The sequence below is a fragment of the Aspergillus candidus genome (assembly GCF_002847045.1).
Source record: "Aspergillus candidus strain CBS 102.13 unplaced genomic scaffold BDW47scaffold_38, whole genome shotgun sequence".
Taxonomy (NCBI): domain Eukaryota; kingdom Fungi; phylum Ascomycota; class Eurotiomycetes; order Eurotiales; family Aspergillaceae; genus Aspergillus; species Aspergillus candidus.
Window position 1 is genome coordinate 191,888 of NW_020194043.1, and position 17,013 is coordinate 208,900.

At 52.2% G+C, this 17,013-nt stretch overlaps 5 protein-coding genes across 5 annotated transcripts; 1 reads left to right on the plus strand and 4 right to left on the minus strand.

Annotated features, from left to right (window-relative positions):
- Window positions 1-1,215: 1,215 nt before the first annotated feature.
- erg13 (hydroxymethylglutaryl-CoA synthase) lies at window positions 1,216-3,093 on the minus strand. The gene is made up of 4 exons (XM_024813413.1): window positions 2,885-3,093; window positions 2,683-2,785; window positions 1,548-2,617; window positions 1,216-1,483 (listed from the first exon to the last, which is right to left on the minus strand). The coding sequence occupies exons 1-4, from the start codon at window positions 2,942-2,944 to the stop codon at window positions 1,346-1,348; spliced, it is 1,371 nt and encodes a 456-aa protein (XP_024670177.1). The 5' UTR covers window positions 2,945-3,093; the 3' UTR covers window positions 1,216-1,345.
- Window positions 3,094-5,576: 2,483 nt separating this feature from the next.
- Window positions 5,577-8,861, plus strand: BDW47DRAFT_53542 (M28 family metallopeptidase). The gene is made up of 2 exons (XM_024819262.1): window positions 5,577-8,159; window positions 8,246-8,861. The coding sequence occupies exons 1-2, from the start codon at window positions 5,715-5,717 to the stop codon at window positions 8,429-8,431; spliced, it is 2,631 nt and encodes an 876-aa protein (XP_024670178.1). The 5' UTR covers window positions 5,577-5,714; the 3' UTR covers window positions 8,432-8,861.
- A 660-nt stretch (window positions 8,862-9,521) lies between these two features.
- BDW47DRAFT_132942 (DUF1765-domain-containing protein) lies at window positions 9,522-13,566 on the minus strand. Its single transcript, XM_024817702.1, has 3 exons — window positions 12,457-13,566; window positions 10,838-12,406; window positions 9,522-10,780 (listed from the first exon to the last, which is right to left on the minus strand). Exons 1-3 carry the CDS (start codon window positions 13,311-13,313, stop codon window positions 9,808-9,810), a joined length of 3,399 nt encoding a protein of 1,132 aa, XP_024670179.1. The 5' UTR covers window positions 13,314-13,566; the 3' UTR covers window positions 9,522-9,807.
- A 1,027-nt stretch (window positions 13,567-14,593) lies between these two features.
- On the minus strand, window positions 14,594-14,996 carry BDW47DRAFT_109228 (uncharacterized protein). The gene has a single exon (XM_024813414.1). It carries the CDS (start codon window positions 14,959-14,961, stop codon window positions 14,806-14,808), a length of 156 nt encoding a protein of 51 aa, XP_024670180.1. The 5' UTR covers window positions 14,962-14,996; the 3' UTR covers window positions 14,594-14,805.
- Window positions 14,997-16,069: 1,073 nt separating this feature from the next.
- Window positions 16,070-16,954, minus strand: BDW47DRAFT_109229 (ATP synthase subunit H). The gene is made up of 3 exons (XM_024813415.1): window positions 16,785-16,954; window positions 16,621-16,702; window positions 16,070-16,513 (listed from the first exon to the last, which is right to left on the minus strand). Exons 1-3 carry the CDS (start codon window positions 16,809-16,811, stop codon window positions 16,251-16,253), a joined length of 372 nt encoding a protein of 123 aa, XP_024670181.1. The 5' UTR covers window positions 16,812-16,954; the 3' UTR covers window positions 16,070-16,250.
- Between the last annotated feature and the right edge of the window lie 59 nt (window positions 16,955-17,013).

Genomic DNA, 17,013 nt, shown 5'->3' on the forward strand with positions numbered 1-17,013 from the left:
GTGTTTCATGTTGTAGTCGCGCGTCAAATGTTGCTAAATTTTGCATCTTCTTCAGATCTTCAGATCCGATCTTGATCATCCGCTATTCCCCTCTGAGGATGGTACGTTCTCGTCCCAGGGGGAGAATCTATAAACGGCAACATTGGTGTTTCGTGCTATTCTGGGGTATAGGTAGCTAAATTAATCCGAATGGCGGCAAATCATGATCATACAATAGATTGAAACATTCCTGATGGTTGGCGCTTAGTTGTGGGCGGCAAACAGACATTGAATGACTGGTATGCTGGTTCTTCAAAGAGGGGGAGGATGATCACAGCTCGAGGCGCTTAGGGTTTTGAACTTCTGATATTAGTTACCAGTGGATCAGCATCAAGATGGCTACACCAGCCAGCCCGTTCAGGAACGCCCAGCATCTGGAGCGGTAGCGTCAGGACCAAAACCTATTTTAGGAAAAATTATGGCATTTATCAGGCACGAGGTCGATAAATCAACTGTCTGCGAGTGGGGTTGCAGTACGCGCCGGGCCCATAGTTCCTAGTGGGCGTTCGGCTCGCTGAGTGGTTTCCCTCATCGACTCTGCACCAGGTTGACCTTATTTCTATTTTTCCTTAATTCATCTTTGAAATATGGAGGTGGATAAATTGTTTTAACTTGAAATCTTTAGTATAGTCTTCAGGGTTTAGTCAGGCAAGGGGAGGGACGAAAGCCTAGAAGTGTGACCGGAGGCGATGGATGGGAATGGTGTCACCCGGAGAACTGCTTAAGTTAGCGACCAAGTTAGCCGTCAAGCTGTTGCTTTTGATTCTTTTGTTCTAAACTGCTCAGGGACCAATTTTGTGACAAGAAATATATACTTTCCACCGCCATTGATTAGGTCGGTGTAAACCATCGTTCGGTTACTGCATAATTTGTTTACGCGTGATCCGTCATTGCATGTCTGTAACTACTACTTTTCACTAGTGTATGAAGCAAATGCACACTTGTATTTGTATGAAAATCAATATATATATGATGAAAATAAACAAATCGTTGAATGATTAAATAAATTAATAGATATCTTGAGATTTCATGAATCCGAATGCATTCCAGCTCCGCGTGAACAGATCGCAATCGTCTCTGGCAGCAAACCAGTATCACATCAAAACAATCATAAAGAACCAGACACATGCTATTTTGCAATGAGGTCTATGTGGGTAAGCGGAAAAAAAAAAAAAAAAAAAAAGAGTCGTAACGGGTAGGGAATCTAGTGAGCCGTCTAGAAAGAGGAAAAAGGGAATATAAGAAAAGAGAAGAGAAGAGAAGAGAAGAGGAAAAGGAGATGGTCGATCATGTCCAGAGGATTGATCTATTCCTTGATGGCGTAGTGGCGACGGAACATGTCATCAATGTTGGTCAGGTAGTAGGTTCCCGGAACCAGCGTGTCAACGCTACCGGCAGGCTGGAAGTTCTTCTTGAGGTGAGCATGCTCACGGAGTTGGCACATCTGAGAAAGTAAATGTCAGTTTCAATTTCCCCTAGTATAGGTCTCTAAAGGGGAAATGACTTACATCGTCATAAGCCTGGGGCTCGAGGACGTTACGGGCGTTGAGACGGTTATGCAGGTCGAGCTTCTCGGCCATGTAAGAGATGTCACCGACGACCTTGGCGCTGTACATGGAAGCAGCGAGACCACTGCCGTAGGAGAAGAGCGCGACGCGCTTCTGCTCGCTCGGGTCAAACTTGACATTGGTGATCAAGCTCGCCAGACCCGCGTAGACGGTGGCCGTGTACATGTTACCACACAGGGTGGGAACGTCCAGACTGGGGCGGACACGGTCCGCGAAGCGCTTCTTGGTCAGGGCCATGAAGGTCTTCTCCACGTTCTTATCGGTCAGGGAGGCGCTGTAGCCCACCTCCCGCAGCTCAGGGGCAACCTCAGCGAATGCGGGGTGGGTCGGGTTGGCCAGGTAGTCGTTGTACAGCATGCGGCCGTAGGACTTCTGGACCAGCTTGCAGGTAGGGGCATGGAACAGGATGTGGTCAAAGCGATCCAGGGCGGTCATGGACTCGTCGTCCTTGGCACCGTTGATGCCATTCTGACCCTTCAGGGTCTGCTCACGGGCAGCGTAGGCCTTGTAGCAAGCATCGACAGCTTCAGTGTAGCACTGGAGGGAGAAGTGACCGTCCACGACGGGGTACTCGCTGGAAAGGTCGGGCTTGAAGAAGTCATAGGCGTGGGTGATGTAGCTGCCACGGAGACCGGGCTCAAACACAATGGGGGCATCGGGACCGATGACCATGGCCACACAGCCGGCACCACCGGTGGGGCGAGCGGCGCCCTTGGCGTACAGGGCAATGTCACCGCACACGACGACGGCGTCACGGCCATCCCAGGCCGAGGACTCGACCCAGTTGATGCTGTTGAAGACGGCATTGGTACCGCCGTAGCAGGCGTTGACGGTATCGACACCCTCGACGTTGGTGTTGTCCTTGAACAGCTGCATCAAGACGGACTTGACGGACTTGGACTTGTCCAGCAGAGTCTCGGTACCGACCTCGAGGCGGCCAATCGACTTGGTGTCGATCTCGTACTTCTTCAGAAGGGAGGACAGGGTGGTGAGAGCCATAGAGTAGATATCTATCAAGCGGGGATAGTTAGCACTACTTCCAGTAGTATGAGAAACTAGAGAGGATTTGACCTACCCTCACGGTCATCACAGAAGCTCATCTTGGTCTGGCCGAGACCAATGGTATATTTGCCCTGGCTGACGCCATCGAACTTCTCGAGCTCGGCCTGGTCAACACACTATACATCTGGTTAGTACCCGATGATCAATACAGACAGAACCAGCTGTCTTTTGACAAAGAATGTCCAAAAGGAAAAGTTACGAATGACACGACGTACCTGGCTAGGGAAGTAGACCTCAATGGCCTTGATACCAATATTCTGAGGACGGGCAGACATGGTGGCGGTGTATGGGGGGGGAGGGAGACTGAAGGGGGGGGAAGTGGGATGGGGCGATAAGATTAGGAGTGAAGGAATAGAGTTGTACAGGCAAAACACCGGTACACAAAAAGGACAAGGCAGGAGGTAGAAGTTAAGAGGGAATGAAGAGTAGGAGGACTGGAGAGAAAGAAAGAAAAGAGAGAGAGAAAGGAGGGGAGCAAGAGAGGACGATGAGTTGTATCTATAAGAACCAGACCCAACCTCGACCACTGATCAGTTTCCCTAGTGGTAACTTCAGAAAATCGAAGAAAAAAAAATTAAAATGGAGATGGAGACAGATGGAAATACGGGAGACCCTGGGTCTGGATCCGCATGTCCGTATTTAAGCTAACTTGTTTGGGTTGGTGTAGCATTCTGATTGGTTCTTCTCGGGAAATATATGCCTGAGGTGTTAGTTATTACTGTAATAAGCTAGACTGGTGGCTTACCTCAGCTACAGCATAATACCTGTGGAACGGTATTTCTGGTAATTCTCAAGTAAAGTGCACCCCCGATCGACAAGCCCATTACCTAAAACAAGCACAATACAGCATCCCAAATATCTCCAGGATATAATGTACACGGTACTCACCATACTACCATCTCCTTTCCATGAGATAATTTTCTCTTCTGGACAGGGGAATGCCCCAGCAGAAACTGGATTCGAATCGTCCAATTCGTCTGCCTGATCTTCAACATTTCCCCCCTCTTTTTCTCCCCGTCTCACCGACTTTTTTTCGGTGTCACTCGTTTCGACCGGTTCCGGGCGGATCTATAAGACTTCCCTCTGTAGAGTACATGACTAGAACCATATCCACGCTTAATCATGCTTAACTCGACATGAAAGACGATTGATAGTCTCTCAAGTACGGAGTACACAAGCACATGAACTACTAGGTTCTAGTGGATGGTCAGTTGAGACATGCATCCCTTATTGATAAGAGGTATACATAGCCTCACTCCGGAGTCCATCCCGGTGTCGGTCATATCTTAGCACTCTAGTCACAGCGGGTCGAAACTAACCCAGCTTATTGCGCTATTCTTCCGTACCACGAACTACTAGTCTTGGGTACATATGTACTCTCGGCCATTATACCAAAGGTCTGACTGGTAGCCTCCTCGCTTCGCCTTCCTCCAACTACATCCCGGTTTCTCGCCCCGGGGTCATTCTGATATGTGGTCAATCAAGTCACTCGAATCACTCTAGTCCGGTCAGAGAGGATTCAGAGACCGATTTCGCCCTCTTTGGTCAGTTTTAGAAACCGACAGCGTTGGTCCGGGTAAATAAGCACGGTGGTGCTTCCCCTACCCATTTTCCACCTCCATATCTTTAACCTACTTATCCTTCGTCTCTGTTATAACGCCGTCGGAAATCACACCAGCTGTTATATTGGGGGTTCTTTTATTTCCTATCTGATTCCAAACTAGAGATATATCTCTTCTTGGCAAGCATATAGCAGTGAGCGAATTCCGTGGACAATCAATCTTATCTGGTGGATCTCTGGTCAAGTTTGTTCTGTATGTTCCTTAATTTCCCAACGTTGCCGAACCCTCAAGTGTTTCGAAAACAAGGACCCGAGTGGGGTTCGACTTCCTAGGTATGGATCTGGCCCCTCTCAATGCCCGGGTCGCTACCATCATCTTTCGTGAATGGCTCTGGGTCGGATAATAGAAGATGTCTGCGCTTTTGGCGGCCACTGCTGTTTGACACCAGTCCAGTCATACGACACAGTAAGCTCTAGTAAGAATTCTCGAGTGGTTCCACATTTTATCTGCAAGTTGTAATGTGTATTGTCACAGATAGTGGTGTCTTTATAGAATCTATGCACCACTTCAAGTTGACCTGTGTCGTGGAGGCTCATTTCAATATTCGGTTGTGGATATATATATTTTTCGGCTTCAACCAGTGGCCAGATGGCCTATACTCCACAACCCTACCGCATCACCCTACAGCATCAGACTACTTCCTGAGTGAGTATTCGGGTGAGAGGCCACAAAACATACAACAATTCCCTTGTCCTCTTCCATGCTTAGATCAGTTATAGTAGACGGATTGCTGCCCTCCATCCTCATTAGCCAGGATCCTGCTGTGGCTAATCCGTATGTATGTATGCGTATATACATTACGTTATATACAAGACACGGGCAATGGTGGGCGATTACGTGCCATGCATACATCTATTATACTGTTATGTTTAGTAATGGTCATGACAATACTGCACCACGCCACCATCCTCACCCAAGTCGTACTACTGTTTATGGTCTTTTGAATTATAGTTGTAAATTTGTTCACTATAGACCTTGATTATCAAGAATAAATCATAGCAATTTATGACAGTCACTGGTGGTCCTTATTCCCAAATCCATCTGCCTGGCGGGTTAATTTTACACGGTTGGCGCCACGCCTCGGCGTCGGAGGTCTGGGGAAATGAGGGCCTCAGGCGGCACCTCCACTATCTGTCTTTGACTTAGATTTCAACTCCTCCTTTCTCCGTGCCTGGAACGTTTGATCCTCCATCCTTTGGACTTCATCCCCATCTCTATCTCATCATTCCTTCTTTTTTTCGATTCCTTTCTTTGTTCTGTACTTCTTCCCCTTCCAGTCTTTTGTAATTTTTCTCCCTCTTTCTTCTCCTTGCTCTTTGATATCCTCTCGCAAACACGGAGTATGTCTCCATCGGTCACTCCTTTCCTGTCCAGATCATGATCCCACTTAGTCCGATATTCGCGACCTCCCATAACCGCCATCATGGGAAACGACAACAAATTTAATTATGAGTCCCTTCCAATCCCGACCTACGAAGAGGCCGTCGCCGCTCGTCCGGGCTCCTCCCGCTCCGACGAACAGGGGGATGAACCCGAGAGACAAGGCCTGCTTCGCGATCACGGAACCCCGGCCTCCGCATCCCGTCCCCATGGCTATCACCCGCCGACCGTCGAGTCGGTCCGCAACAGTTTGGACGACCTGGACTCGTCCGGTTCCCACTCCGAGAGGGAATCGCTCGAAGAGTTGCAGCGGGAACTCGCCCAGATGGACGTCGAGGACGGCACGCAACACTCTCAACGCTCCCGGTTACGTTCGCAATTCTCGAAACGATTCACGAACCTGACGCGGACCCTCTCGTCGATGCACCTACCTCTCCGTCGTTTCATGCCCAGTTTCCGATTCACCATCAACCTGGATGATGCCCGTTCGGGGGTGAGGGCGCACGGGTGTTTGATCCTCCTGCGCCTGTTCGGCCTGTTCCTCGTCGTCTCGGTGGTCTATATCTTCTTCGTTTCGGACTTGTTCAACCTGAATGGAAAACTGGTCATGGGCCCGCAGTCTTACACGGCGGCGTCGGTGGAGAACTTTGTGCAAGGCCACATCAACGAGACCAATATTGCAGAGAATTTGCGGAGGATCACGAGCTACTCCCACATTGCTGGGACGGAAGGGAGCTTTGTGCTGGCAAAGTCGGTGGAGCATGCGTTCAAGAACGCTAATTTCGATCAGATTGATATCGAGGAGTTTCAGGTATATTTGAACTACCCGAGGGACGATGGGAGGAAAGTGGCAATCGTGGATCCGCCAGATTTGAGATGGGAGGCGGATTTGGAGGAGAAGGAAGCAGAAACACCAGTTTTCCACGGCCATTCGAAGTCCGGAAACGTCACGGGCCACCTTGTCTACGCGAACTACGGCTCTCGCGAAGACTTCAAATACCTTGCGGACAAAGGCGTCAAGGTAGAAGGCTCCATAGCGTTGGTCCGCTACTACGGCTCGGAGTCTGATCGCGCCCTGAAAATCAAGGCGGCAGAGATGGCCGGGGCGGCGGGGTGTATCATCTACTCCGATCCCGCCGAAGACGGTTTCCTCCGGGGCCCTGTGTTCCCCGAAGGACGCTACATGCCTAGCGACGGCGTCCAACGAGGCGGGGTGAGCTTGATGTCGTGGGTGGTAGGGGATGTCCTCTCACCGGGCTTCGCTTCGACACCAGAGGAGAAGAAGCGACTCACGCTCGAAGAGAGCAAGGGGTTGCCGGGTATCCCCAGTATGCCCATTTCCTGGCTCAATGCGCAGAAACTTCTGAAGGGCCTCAAGGGGCATGGCTCTAAGGTCCCGCGGAAGTGGGTTGGTGGTGTTCCCGACGTGAAAAACTGGTGGACGGGGGATGAGAAGTCCCCCGTTGTGAACCTGGTGAACTTGCTGGACGAGGTGGAGAGACAGCCCATTTATAACGTCATTGGAACGATCATGGGATACGAGCAACCGGAGAAGAAGATCATCGTCGGCAACCATCGCGATTCATGGTGCTTGGGGAGTTCAGACCCGGGAAGCGGTACCGCCGTCTTCCTCGAGCTGGTCCGTGTCTTCGGCGAGCTACTCACCTACGGCTGGCGCCCGAAGCGCACCATCGAATTCATCAGCTGGGACGCAGAGGAATACAACCTCATCGGATCGACCGAGCACGTGGAGAAAGAAATCCAGAGCCTCCGTGACAACGGATACGTCTATCTCAACGTAGACGGCGCCGTCAGCGGCAAGAATTTCGAAGCGAGCGGAAGCCCGGCGGCCGAGGCCATAGTCGAACAGGTACTCGGACGCGTCGCAGACCCGGAGACAAACGAGACGCTGAAAGAAATCTGGGATAAGAAGAAGCAAAAGTTTGGCCCGTTGGGCTCTGGAAGTGACTACGTCGCCTTCCAGGACATTGCGGGAACCTCGAGCGTGGACTTTGGGTTCGTCGGCGACCCTTTCCCCTACCACAGCTGCCACGAGAACTGGGACTGGATGACCCAGTACGGCGACCCGGACTTCCAGTACCACAAGGTTCTCGGCCAGTTCTGGGGTTTGCTTCTCCTCCAATTCGCGCAGGGATTCCTCCTGCCCTTTGACCTGGAAGGATACGCCAAACGCCTGGGCGAGTACGTGGGTGATTTGGAAAAGTACGCCTCATCGAAGAAGGTGCCCGTCGCCTCGAAACCCAAGGCTGCGCGAGACACCACCGTCTCCTTCAAACCACTGCGCGACGCCGCGGCCAAGCTCAGCGCGGATGCCGCACAGTTTCAGAAATGGGGCAAGCTGTGGCACGATACCTTCTGGGGCGCCGGCGGACTGGAAACCAACATGATGGGTATTCAGCGGTTGGCGTATAATTCCCGAATGGCCAGCTTTGAAACTCACTTGCTGGATGATCGTATAGACGGTGGAGTACGTTTCCCCTCCCTTTAGTCCCTAGACAACCCCCCCTCCACTCTACAAATTTCATGTGTAACGAAGGTACTAATTGATTATAGATCCCCAACCGCACTCAATTCAAACACGTCGTTTTCGGACCCGAGCTCTGGTCCGGCTACGACGCCTCCACCTTCCCGGCCATCCGCGACAGCATCGACTCCGGTAACTGGACCTTAACCCAGGAGTGGGTAGATCGGGTATCAGGCATCATCCGCACTGCAAGCGACAAGTTATTGGAAAAGTAACCCTCCTGCTCCTGTTTGATCCCATCATACGTCCTCCTACCCACCACCAGGATAACTATCACAACGCCGCCCCATCCCACCACCAAAAGACGGCTTCTCATCCTTATCCACTCTGATCCTTGGGTATACGAGGTTATCATACATACCTAGGATCTTGTCTCTATTAGCGTCTTTTTATTCTTGTTCGTTTGTATACATGTGCATGTTCCTCGCGGCCCGTTAGCATCTCCTCCTGTCTACTCCTACCTTCTACCTACCTTCTACCTCCTACCTCCCATCTCCTATCTACATTCTACCTACTACCTACCGAAGTACATATCCATACACATCACATATACACACAATTTCTTAGGTCTGGTCTGGTCTCCCGAAACGGGATTTAATATGTACTATCTTTTCGTCACAATCAAGCGTGTTATCTTAAAAATCCACTATATTGTTTATTTTCTTGCTTGAGGTATTGATTGATTCGTTTGTAATGAGTATATATACTTTCGAGCCAATAACTCAGGTTCAACACAAAAACTAAGGTAGAAAGAAGGTAGAAAGGTAGGAAGTAAAATGTCCATTTCATTCATTGCCTTTTTTTTTTTTAGGCCTACTCGACTCGACTAGGTAGCATCCATCAACCAACCAACCAATCAACCAAGTAACAATTTGAATAGTCAAATCTTACCCACTATCATACAATCCTCAGCTCCCTCTCCCGAACAGCAACTGCATTGTTCAGACGGACAGGTAAATCAGACTAAAGAAGAAAAAAGTCCTAACAAAGAAAAGAAAACTCCAAGAACACCCTCTTAAGAAATAGAAACAAGGGTGAAGGATAGAGAGTATATAGAGCATGAGCGTAATCCTTTAGACAAAATATGAAACGGACAGTAGAAGGAAAGAAGGAAAGAAGAAATAGATAAAAAGAAGAAAGACAGGCCCGTTTGTGTTTGTCTGTTCTGTGCGCCGCCGGTATGTATTAGCCCAAAAATTTTTATATACAAATACAAGTTAAATGCGAGTGTAAGGGCCACAAAGGAAGAATAAAAAAGAAAATAAAAAAGAAAGAAAGGAGGAACGAAAGAAGGAAAGGAAAGAAAAATAAACAATATTAGAATGAACTGTTATTTGTTTGCCCTCGTGGTAGGCTATTGGTGAGGTATATGAAAATGTGATACCTTTTCTCCGGGATGAGACAATGCAGGTGCATTATTAGATCGATGTGGTGATCTGATCTGATTTCATGGATGGGTGGTGGGTGGTCATACATGGCCCTATAATCTGTCGGGCCTAGTAAAGGGTGGTTTCCAGATCGATAAAAAGACCGCAAAAAGAGACGCCTCTCGGTTTCCTCAATAGACATTACTTCTGGACATACTTCCTGACTACTTCCTGAAGCTCTCAACGCCCAGCGTTGGGGTTTCGACGTATCGATCGCAAGGAACTCCCTCGTCACGTCTCCGAGCGAAGAAACTGTCGCACTCGGACACGATCTGCGCCCATTCGGCGAGTCCACGACCCGCATATTTGCTGGCCACTATAGTGTCCTTCAGAATGATTTGGGTTTCTTGTAAGATAGCCTGCTTCTTGGCGCTGACCAACGCCCCGGGGGCCGTCGCGCGGGTCGCGCGGGACGGATCTGCCGACGTTTGCTCGTCATATCCCTCTTCTGTACCGTCGTCTTCATCGTCGGTCTCGGTAGTCGTCGTGCTTTCAGACGCCGTGTCCATGTCGTCCCCGTCTGCCTTGGATGTAGATCGCCGATACTGGACGTGCAGCTGCGCACCTACGGGAAGGCACGGCGTGAAAAGACGCTTGTTCTTGCTGGGCCATTGAGGTCGGTCCATCCACTCGAGGGAAAACTTGAATGAGTAAGGCTGGTGGGCCGTTCGGGGCCGAGGCAAGTCACCCGAGTTGGGCGCGCGCCCATGGTCATCCAAGCATTTATCGGCGGTCACCGTGGTGTCGGGAACGGTGGTCTCGGACTCGTCGGAGCTGCTCGTCGGGGAATTATCGCCGGATCGAGAACTAGACCCGCCGAACATGGATTTAATCATCTCCCACTTCTTCCTCCCAGAAGATGGGGCGTCGGTCGAGGGATCGGATTTATCAGAGCTGGCCCCAGTGGAACTTGCCGGGTCGGCCGGGACGGGAGGGACGACGCGATCGAACGACACGAATAAATTGGCCGGCGAGAGGGGGTTGTCACACCGGATGATGATGATCCTACGTCCCGGGGCTGGTGTGCAAGGGGCGGAGGACAAAGGTGCCGAAAACTGATCCTCCGCCTGATTCTGAAAGGCGAGATAGTACTTCCATACACGGTGCAACCGATGGGAGAGTGTCTCATAGATGGTTCTGTAAAGCGATGGGATCAGTATCAGGGAGAAGGAATTCAGCAGCTGGGATACATACGAGTCAAGAGGGGACGGGTCACCGCTGAACCGGCCTAGGCGCCAGCACAAAAGACGCTGGAAATAAGCGCGAACCATGGGACTCCAGTGGCTGAAGTAGTGGAAAAACAACGACTCATTCAGGAGGACACCCAGACACAATCGAGCTTTTCGTTCTTCGCAGGCCGTCCATGTACTCCAGACAGCAAATAAAAACGAAAACACCCGGACCTCGGTGAGCGAATTGTGGCTCTGCATCATGTACCGACTGGCCTCGAGCCAAAAATCCCAATCAAACAGGTCATGATCCACCGACTGGGAGTAGCGGGTGATGATGGGGATGACCTCCTCGACCAAGTCGCAGAGTAAGAAGCACGCGTTGTGATCGAAGAGCGAAATCTTCTGCGCGGCCGACTTCATGACGGAGCAGAACGACTCGGCGAAGAACAGTCGAGCGTGATTGGGCTCCTGCGAGGATTCGGACAGGAAGTCTCGGAGCAGGATGATGAGCCGGTTTTCCGCCATGGACCGGTGACTGTTGGCGGCTCCCAGAGGGAGCGCCGATACCGCCGCGTCGGCCCCTTCGATGAAATCGTCGAAGGTGATCGCAGCCGCCGTGTGGGCGTTGTCGGGCGCCTGGGGGGTCGACTGTTTGTACAGGGTATCCTCCAGGACAACGAGGACCTGGGCGTGGATCGGCAGCAACCCCGGCGCCAAGATCCGTCGGTCTTTCGCAAGATCCGGGGCGAACGTGTCGGCGTAGAGAATATGGACGTATTTGACAAAGACAAAGAAGAGATCCGTATCCCGACCACACCATCGCGAAACCCACGGACTCTGCCAGGGGATCTGCGCCGTGTTCAGTGGGACATCGGGCTTTTGGCGGAGATACCGCACCAGGGCCGTGTGCGTGTGGCAGGACAACGTCCGCAGGGCCGGGGGAAAGCCCAGCGCCAGATCCTGGGTGAGTGTCCGCACATCGAGACGCCGGTCCACCCGGGACTGGGCGAGGACCTGTCGGAAGGTATTCGGGGATGTGTTCCAGAGTCGAACCAAGATGTCGGCTACGCCCGGGCAGTAAAAGAAAGCATACGCACACGCCTTCCCGCAAAAGGCCACCAGGCTGGCCGGCGCGTGTCGCATGGACATCCGGTCTACGACGAAGGCCATCTGCGACAACAGGTTCTGCGTGAAGATATTCCGGACGTTGTGGTGGATGGACTCCACCAGAAAATCTGAGCCCGAGGAGGCGGAGCTCTCGGAGACGGAGGTGGCCGACGGCTGCAACGGCCAGGAGGACGCCTCGGCCGACGGCGGGCTGGGGAAGGGGACCCGCCATTCCGGCCGCGTCATGATCCCGACCACGGCGTCGAAATAGGTGGGCCGATCGGTGCCGGAGATGGATTGATTGTGCTTCCCGTTGAGCATCTCCAAGAGACCGATCCACCACTTGTTCAAGATGTTGACGCGACGATCCAGATCCTCGGGTCGCAAGCCCTTCAAGGACGGATGGGATTGATGACGGGACAAGAATGGGATCAGTGACGCGCGAACGACGTTGGCTTTGAAGGCGCTGGATTTGGATTGGAACCTGTGGGTCGTCAGTAGGAAAATCCCGTGGGATTCCAACGGTGTACTCACTTTTGAAAATCCGCCTCCAGGGCCCGAAAGGCGTTCCAGAGCTCATCCTTCTTCCGCGGGGGATCCACACTAACGGTGGTAGCGCCCTTGGGGACCGGGGGGAGAACCGGTGTCGACACATTGAGCGACGAGGGGAGCTTTTCCAGCGACGGATGAGCGCGGAGGGACTGCTGGGAGGGACTGCTGGGGGAGCTGGAGCTATCATCGCGGCTCTGCGTGACAACGGCCACGACGGGCCGGCGCGGTCGTTTGCTCAAGATGGTTCGCTTGCGGACGGGGCTACCCGCCGATTGCTCCGCGGCTGAATCTTGCTGGAGGCTCGTCCGGGACGGCGGCATGGGCGCGGTGGGCGGGGAGTCCTCCGTCCGGAGCGGTCGTAGCCGGGAATTTTTGGCGGATGGGGATGGCGGTCGATCGGCCGAATTGGACGCCCAGGGTTTCCGCGCAAAGCTGACCAGGCGGCCCGACATCGCGCGGGCCTTGGACGGGCGAGCCACGGGTTCCGGAGCCCTCGTCACCGGGACCTTGGGAGGGGGTTCCGGAGGGTCCGCGCTCGCCGGCGCATCGGCCACATCCTCGGCGGAGACGGTAAATCGCGAGACCGCAATGGTGGACTTGTTCTTGGACTGGAGGGAGGTTCGGCGCAGGATATCCTTGCCAGCAGCGACATCCTCTTTGGAGGGGGTCGGGGGCGATTCAGTCTGGCTCTGGGAGGCCAAGTCCGAGAAGGTCCTCCGCAGGGTGGGTGAAGGGGTATCGGACTGGATCAGATCGGGAAGGTGGTTGTAGCTGGCGGCGCGCGACAAGAAGGCATGTTCTTCGGCCGTTCGATTACTGGCGATATCGGAAGCAGACATAGTCGAAAAGGAGTCAATTGCGGACTAGAGATCCACGAGAAAGGGGCACCTTGTCGAGGTGAACATCTCCTCCCCCCAACGGGACGGGATAGCCGGATAACTTGTTGTCGACGTTGGGGAGACCAGCTCCTCCACGCACCAGGGATCCACGGGCAATCCAGTCAGACCATGTGCGAGAGAAAAGCCGTGAACCGCATTTGAGGTTGTAAAGACCAGGAAATTGAGGGAGAAGAAAAAGCGACGAAGGAGAGGGAGGAGGAGGGGGGTAGTGTTGCGAGAAGAGGGGGAGGGGGTAGGGCGGACGGCGGACGGCGGATTCGAAAGGAGTCAGGTCAAGCCTGCAGTATTATGACGGTCGTGTCTGCGTGTCCGGTAGGTTGTACAGCCCAATCGCTTCCAAAGACGAGACGGAAGCAAAGGTGAATCCAATTCACCCCCAAGTATGCTGGCGTTGAGTGTAGCACCCTAGGAAACGTTAGAGGGAGGACCCCAGCGATATGCAGCGCAGCCACGCCAACCGACCGGGTCAGGGTACAGCAGCAACGAATGAAGAAAGGTGCGCGCGGTAGATCGACCGACGGGAAGAAATCCGATGTATTGGAGACGGTCGGTTGGAAGTTGAAGGAAATCCACATACCTCTCTTAATTCCACCACTTTGGACGGATGATCCTGCAATCTCTACCACTGACGGTATTGAGAGAAGAAATCTCGAGGTAATCGAGGAAGGAGAGGTTGCAGGCGGGGAGAAAAGGACGGAGCAAGAGGGAAAGGCAGCCGCAAAGAAAGAAAGGTGGGTAATTCCCAATACCGATCAGGGACCTCGACTAGTAAAATAAAGTGGAGGTCCGAAGTCAAAAGGAGTAGGTGTATCTTCTTCTCTGAATGATTCTTGACAAAATCGAAGTAGTCAATGAGAAGCAGAAGACAGGATCGAGGATGAGGAGGAGACAAGAGAAGAGAAAGAGAGGAGAAGAGAAGAGAAGAGAAGAAGAAGAAGAGTTTCAGAAAGAGAAAGAAAGAATCAAGAGAAGCCTGAAAGCCTGAAAGTGTGACTTTGAGTTGCATTAATCCAGACACCGTTATGTACACAAGAACCAAACTGATAACGGAGATATTAATACGGATCAGCCCGAACCATGGATTCCTCCATCTCGTATTGATTATTTGATCTGGATTGAATTACAAGGCTGATTTGGTTCTCAGATCCCAGTCAACAAACCTATATGGATATCTCGTGCCAGTCCAAATCACCCGTATTGATACGTTCGAGGTCCCCGGTCTCTTCCAGTGGCCGCAGTGGAGGCCTCTGCAGTGCATATCGAAGCTTGCAGGAACTAACTAGGCTGAGCAATGCCTCCGTCTTCCTAACTTTCTGTTCGTCTGACGAAGCCAATGGTCTTGGTTCCACAGGGGATAACCAACATCATCATCACCGATTAATCTAAAAGAACAACAGAGCAAAAAAAGAGGCTGAACATCCCGTCCATAGCCCTAAGCGACCTTGTGTGGTCGGTGTGCAGACGGCGCTTCATCCCTCGAATCATCAAGACGACGATGACGCCACGACCAGCACCGACTTACATACATATTTCCCCCATCTGGACGGCGTCTCTTTCCGGACGAATCCTGGAAACTCGTCTCGGACATTGCATGGGTTTGACTCTTTCTGACACATCATGTCGGTGAGCATCAGTCGAAGTGTGTTTGTATGTATATGGTTATGCCAGCCTTTGACCCCCCATCCGAACCGATACAACCCTCCTCCTGTATCCCAATGATCGAACTACACACCTCGTCGTACAAAAGACAGTAGTAGCACACCGAGGCGGGAAACACCCCCAGGAACGCTGTCTTTCCAGCTTTCCCAGCGGTGGCAAATCCCTTCCCTCCTTCCACCCGGTCTCCGGCATGTAGTACAGATCAATCAATCCCCTTCGGTGTCCGTACCAACGAACCCTTGACAACCATATAGTAATTGACTACAGATGTTCGGCCTCCGCTCCTAATAACTAATACTAATAGTTTCTTACCAGATGGACTGCCTCTGCAGGGTGCGTCGCAGGGAGAATCCCCACTCTGACTCTCACTCTCGTCGCCTGGATGTCGCAGGCGTACATACATACATTCATATCTCTTTCCGTAACCACATTCCACTTCACTCACGGATTTAGACCAGCGTTGGTTTTCTTCCTTGGCTCTTCGCCCTCCAAGCAGAAGAAACGGAAAGAAGACCCGAGAAATGTTCCCATCTCATCCAACAAAGTCAATATTCTAGCGGTCTGGATGTTGGTCCTGGAGCTGTCATATCTTGATCGGTCTCTACGGTCTACACCCTTGCATTTTATGGCCAATTTAATCAAAACACATAACCTTGTCTTAGTCGTTCCTCCCAGCGTGGACTGGACAAAGTTTTGTGACAAAGTAGTGTAGAATCCCGTATCAATTACCGGTCAAAATGGTGTGAACTATTTGGGTTTCGATCGTGACAATCTCACACGGCTCAAATCAAGCACAGGGAGTCCCGTGCGCCAAAATCCTAACCATGCTGCGGATGAAACGTCCAGGTTGTACGGTTGGTCATCCTTGCAGGACGGGCTATTTATACTGTGTGGTGCATGTATCTGAACTGTTACTTTTATGACGTTGTTGGATAAATGTCGGTCGGGTATATGACTCCCGTGACTCCCGTCCGGCCGGCCTCAGGCCACACGGATCCGTCTATATGGATCAATTCCTTACACTACTTTCATCTTGCAACAGAAGGAATATGGATTCGTAAGGCAGATACTGCTTGAAGATGAAGAAACTCATATGCTCCGAGTAGGTTTAATTTACAAAATGCCTCTCAGGACTTGAGAACAATAACGTTCTCCAAAATCGTCCCCACGGTTTTCCCTAAAACCGGAACATTGATCATGGGCGAAAGTTCATCAAACCTAGTGGGCGGCGGGAGCCTCCTCCTCCTCCTCGAACCAGCTCTCCTCGACGGGGGCGGCCTCGCCAGCGGCAGCCTGGCCCTCGACCTCGACTTCCTGGGTCTCGTAGGACTTGAGCTGGTTGGCCAGGTCGGCCTCCTCGGGAGACTGGGGCGCGGCGGGCAGTTGGAACTTCTGGACGTGAGCGTCGGCGTCGCCGGCCTTGATGGGGGTGGGCTTGTAGGCACGGAGTTCACGGAGGTACAGCTCCTGAACGGGGTCGGCTATATCAGATGTTAGAATTTGCGATGCTCCTCAACAGGATAGAGGCCCCATTTACTGGGGCACTCTGGGCGGAGGAAATTCGGTGAAAAGAGAGCGGTTGACGTACCCTGACGGACGGCGGAGGTCAGGAAAGTGCGGCGGCCAGCAGAAGAAACCTGCTGCCGAGAGACGCGGGAGAGGAGCGAGCGCTACGAAAGGGGAGGGGAAGGTCAGCATGCACCCACGTAGTCGCAACAGGAGAGTCACAGGACCCCCAATGGCAGGACTTACCGACGCTCTGAGAGACTGGGACATCATCGCGACGGGGTGGTCGATGAGGGGAAAGTTGGGGTAGAGGAGGGAGAGTGAGAAAGGGCGTTCGCTTTCAGTCTGGTCGGAAAGAAGCGTTGGAAGTTGAACTTGCACTTTCGGGTCCCTTCGGCTTGGCGCATGACTCAGCCGGTATAGCGGCGGTGGTGCCACGTGACTCGAACGCCTGCCTTACATTGGATGATTTCAT

Excerpts from the sequence above, each read along its gene's own strand:
- BDW47DRAFT_132942 (XM_024817702.1), bottom strand. The coding sequence starts at position 13,313 with ATGTCTGCTTCCGATATCGCCAGTAATCGAACGGCCGAAGAACATGCC. Across the intron at positions 12,407-12,456 it reads CTGGAGGCGGATTTTCAAAA|GTTCCAATCCAAATCCAGCG; the intron begins GTGAGTACACCG and ends GACGACCCACAG. Across the intron at positions 10,781-10,837 it reads GACCCGTCCCCTCTTGACTC|AACCATCTATGAGACACTCT; the intron begins GTATGTATCCCA and ends ATCGCTTTACAG.
- BDW47DRAFT_109228 (XM_024813414.1), bottom strand. The coding sequence starts at position 14,961 with ATGTCCGAGACGAGTTTCCAGGATTCGTCCGGAAAGAGACGCCGTCCA.
- BDW47DRAFT_53542 (XM_024819262.1), top strand. The coding sequence starts at position 5,715 with ATGGGAAACGACAACAAATTTAATTATGAGTCCCTTCCAATCCCGACC. Across the intron at positions 8,160-8,245 it reads ATGATCGTATAGACGGTGGA|ATCCCCAACCGCACTCAATT; the intron begins GTACGTTTCCCC and ends AATTGATTATAG.
- erg13 (XM_024813413.1), bottom strand. The coding sequence starts at position 2,944 with ATGTCTGCCCGTCCTCAGAATATTGGTATCAAGGCCATTGAGGTCTAC. Across the intron at positions 2,618-2,682 it reads CTTCTGTGATGACCGTGAGG|ATATCTACTCTATGGCTCTC; the intron begins GTAGGTCAAATC and ends CCCGCTTGATAG. Across the intron at positions 1,484-1,547 it reads AGCCCCAGGCTTATGACGAT|ATGTGCCAACTCCGTGAGCA; the intron begins GTAAGTCATTTC and ends TTACTTTCTCAG.
- BDW47DRAFT_109229 (XM_024813415.1), bottom strand. The coding sequence starts at position 16,811 with ATGATGTCCCAGTCTCTCAGAGCGTCG. Across the intron at positions 16,703-16,784 it reads CCCAGTCTCTCAGAGCGTCG|CGCTCGCTCCTCTCCCGCGT; the intron begins GTAAGTCCTGCC and ends CCCCTTTCGTAG. Across the intron at positions 16,514-16,620 it reads GACCTCCGCCGTCCGTCAGG|CCGACCCCGTTCAGGAGCTG; the intron begins GTACGTCAACCG and ends CATCTGATATAG.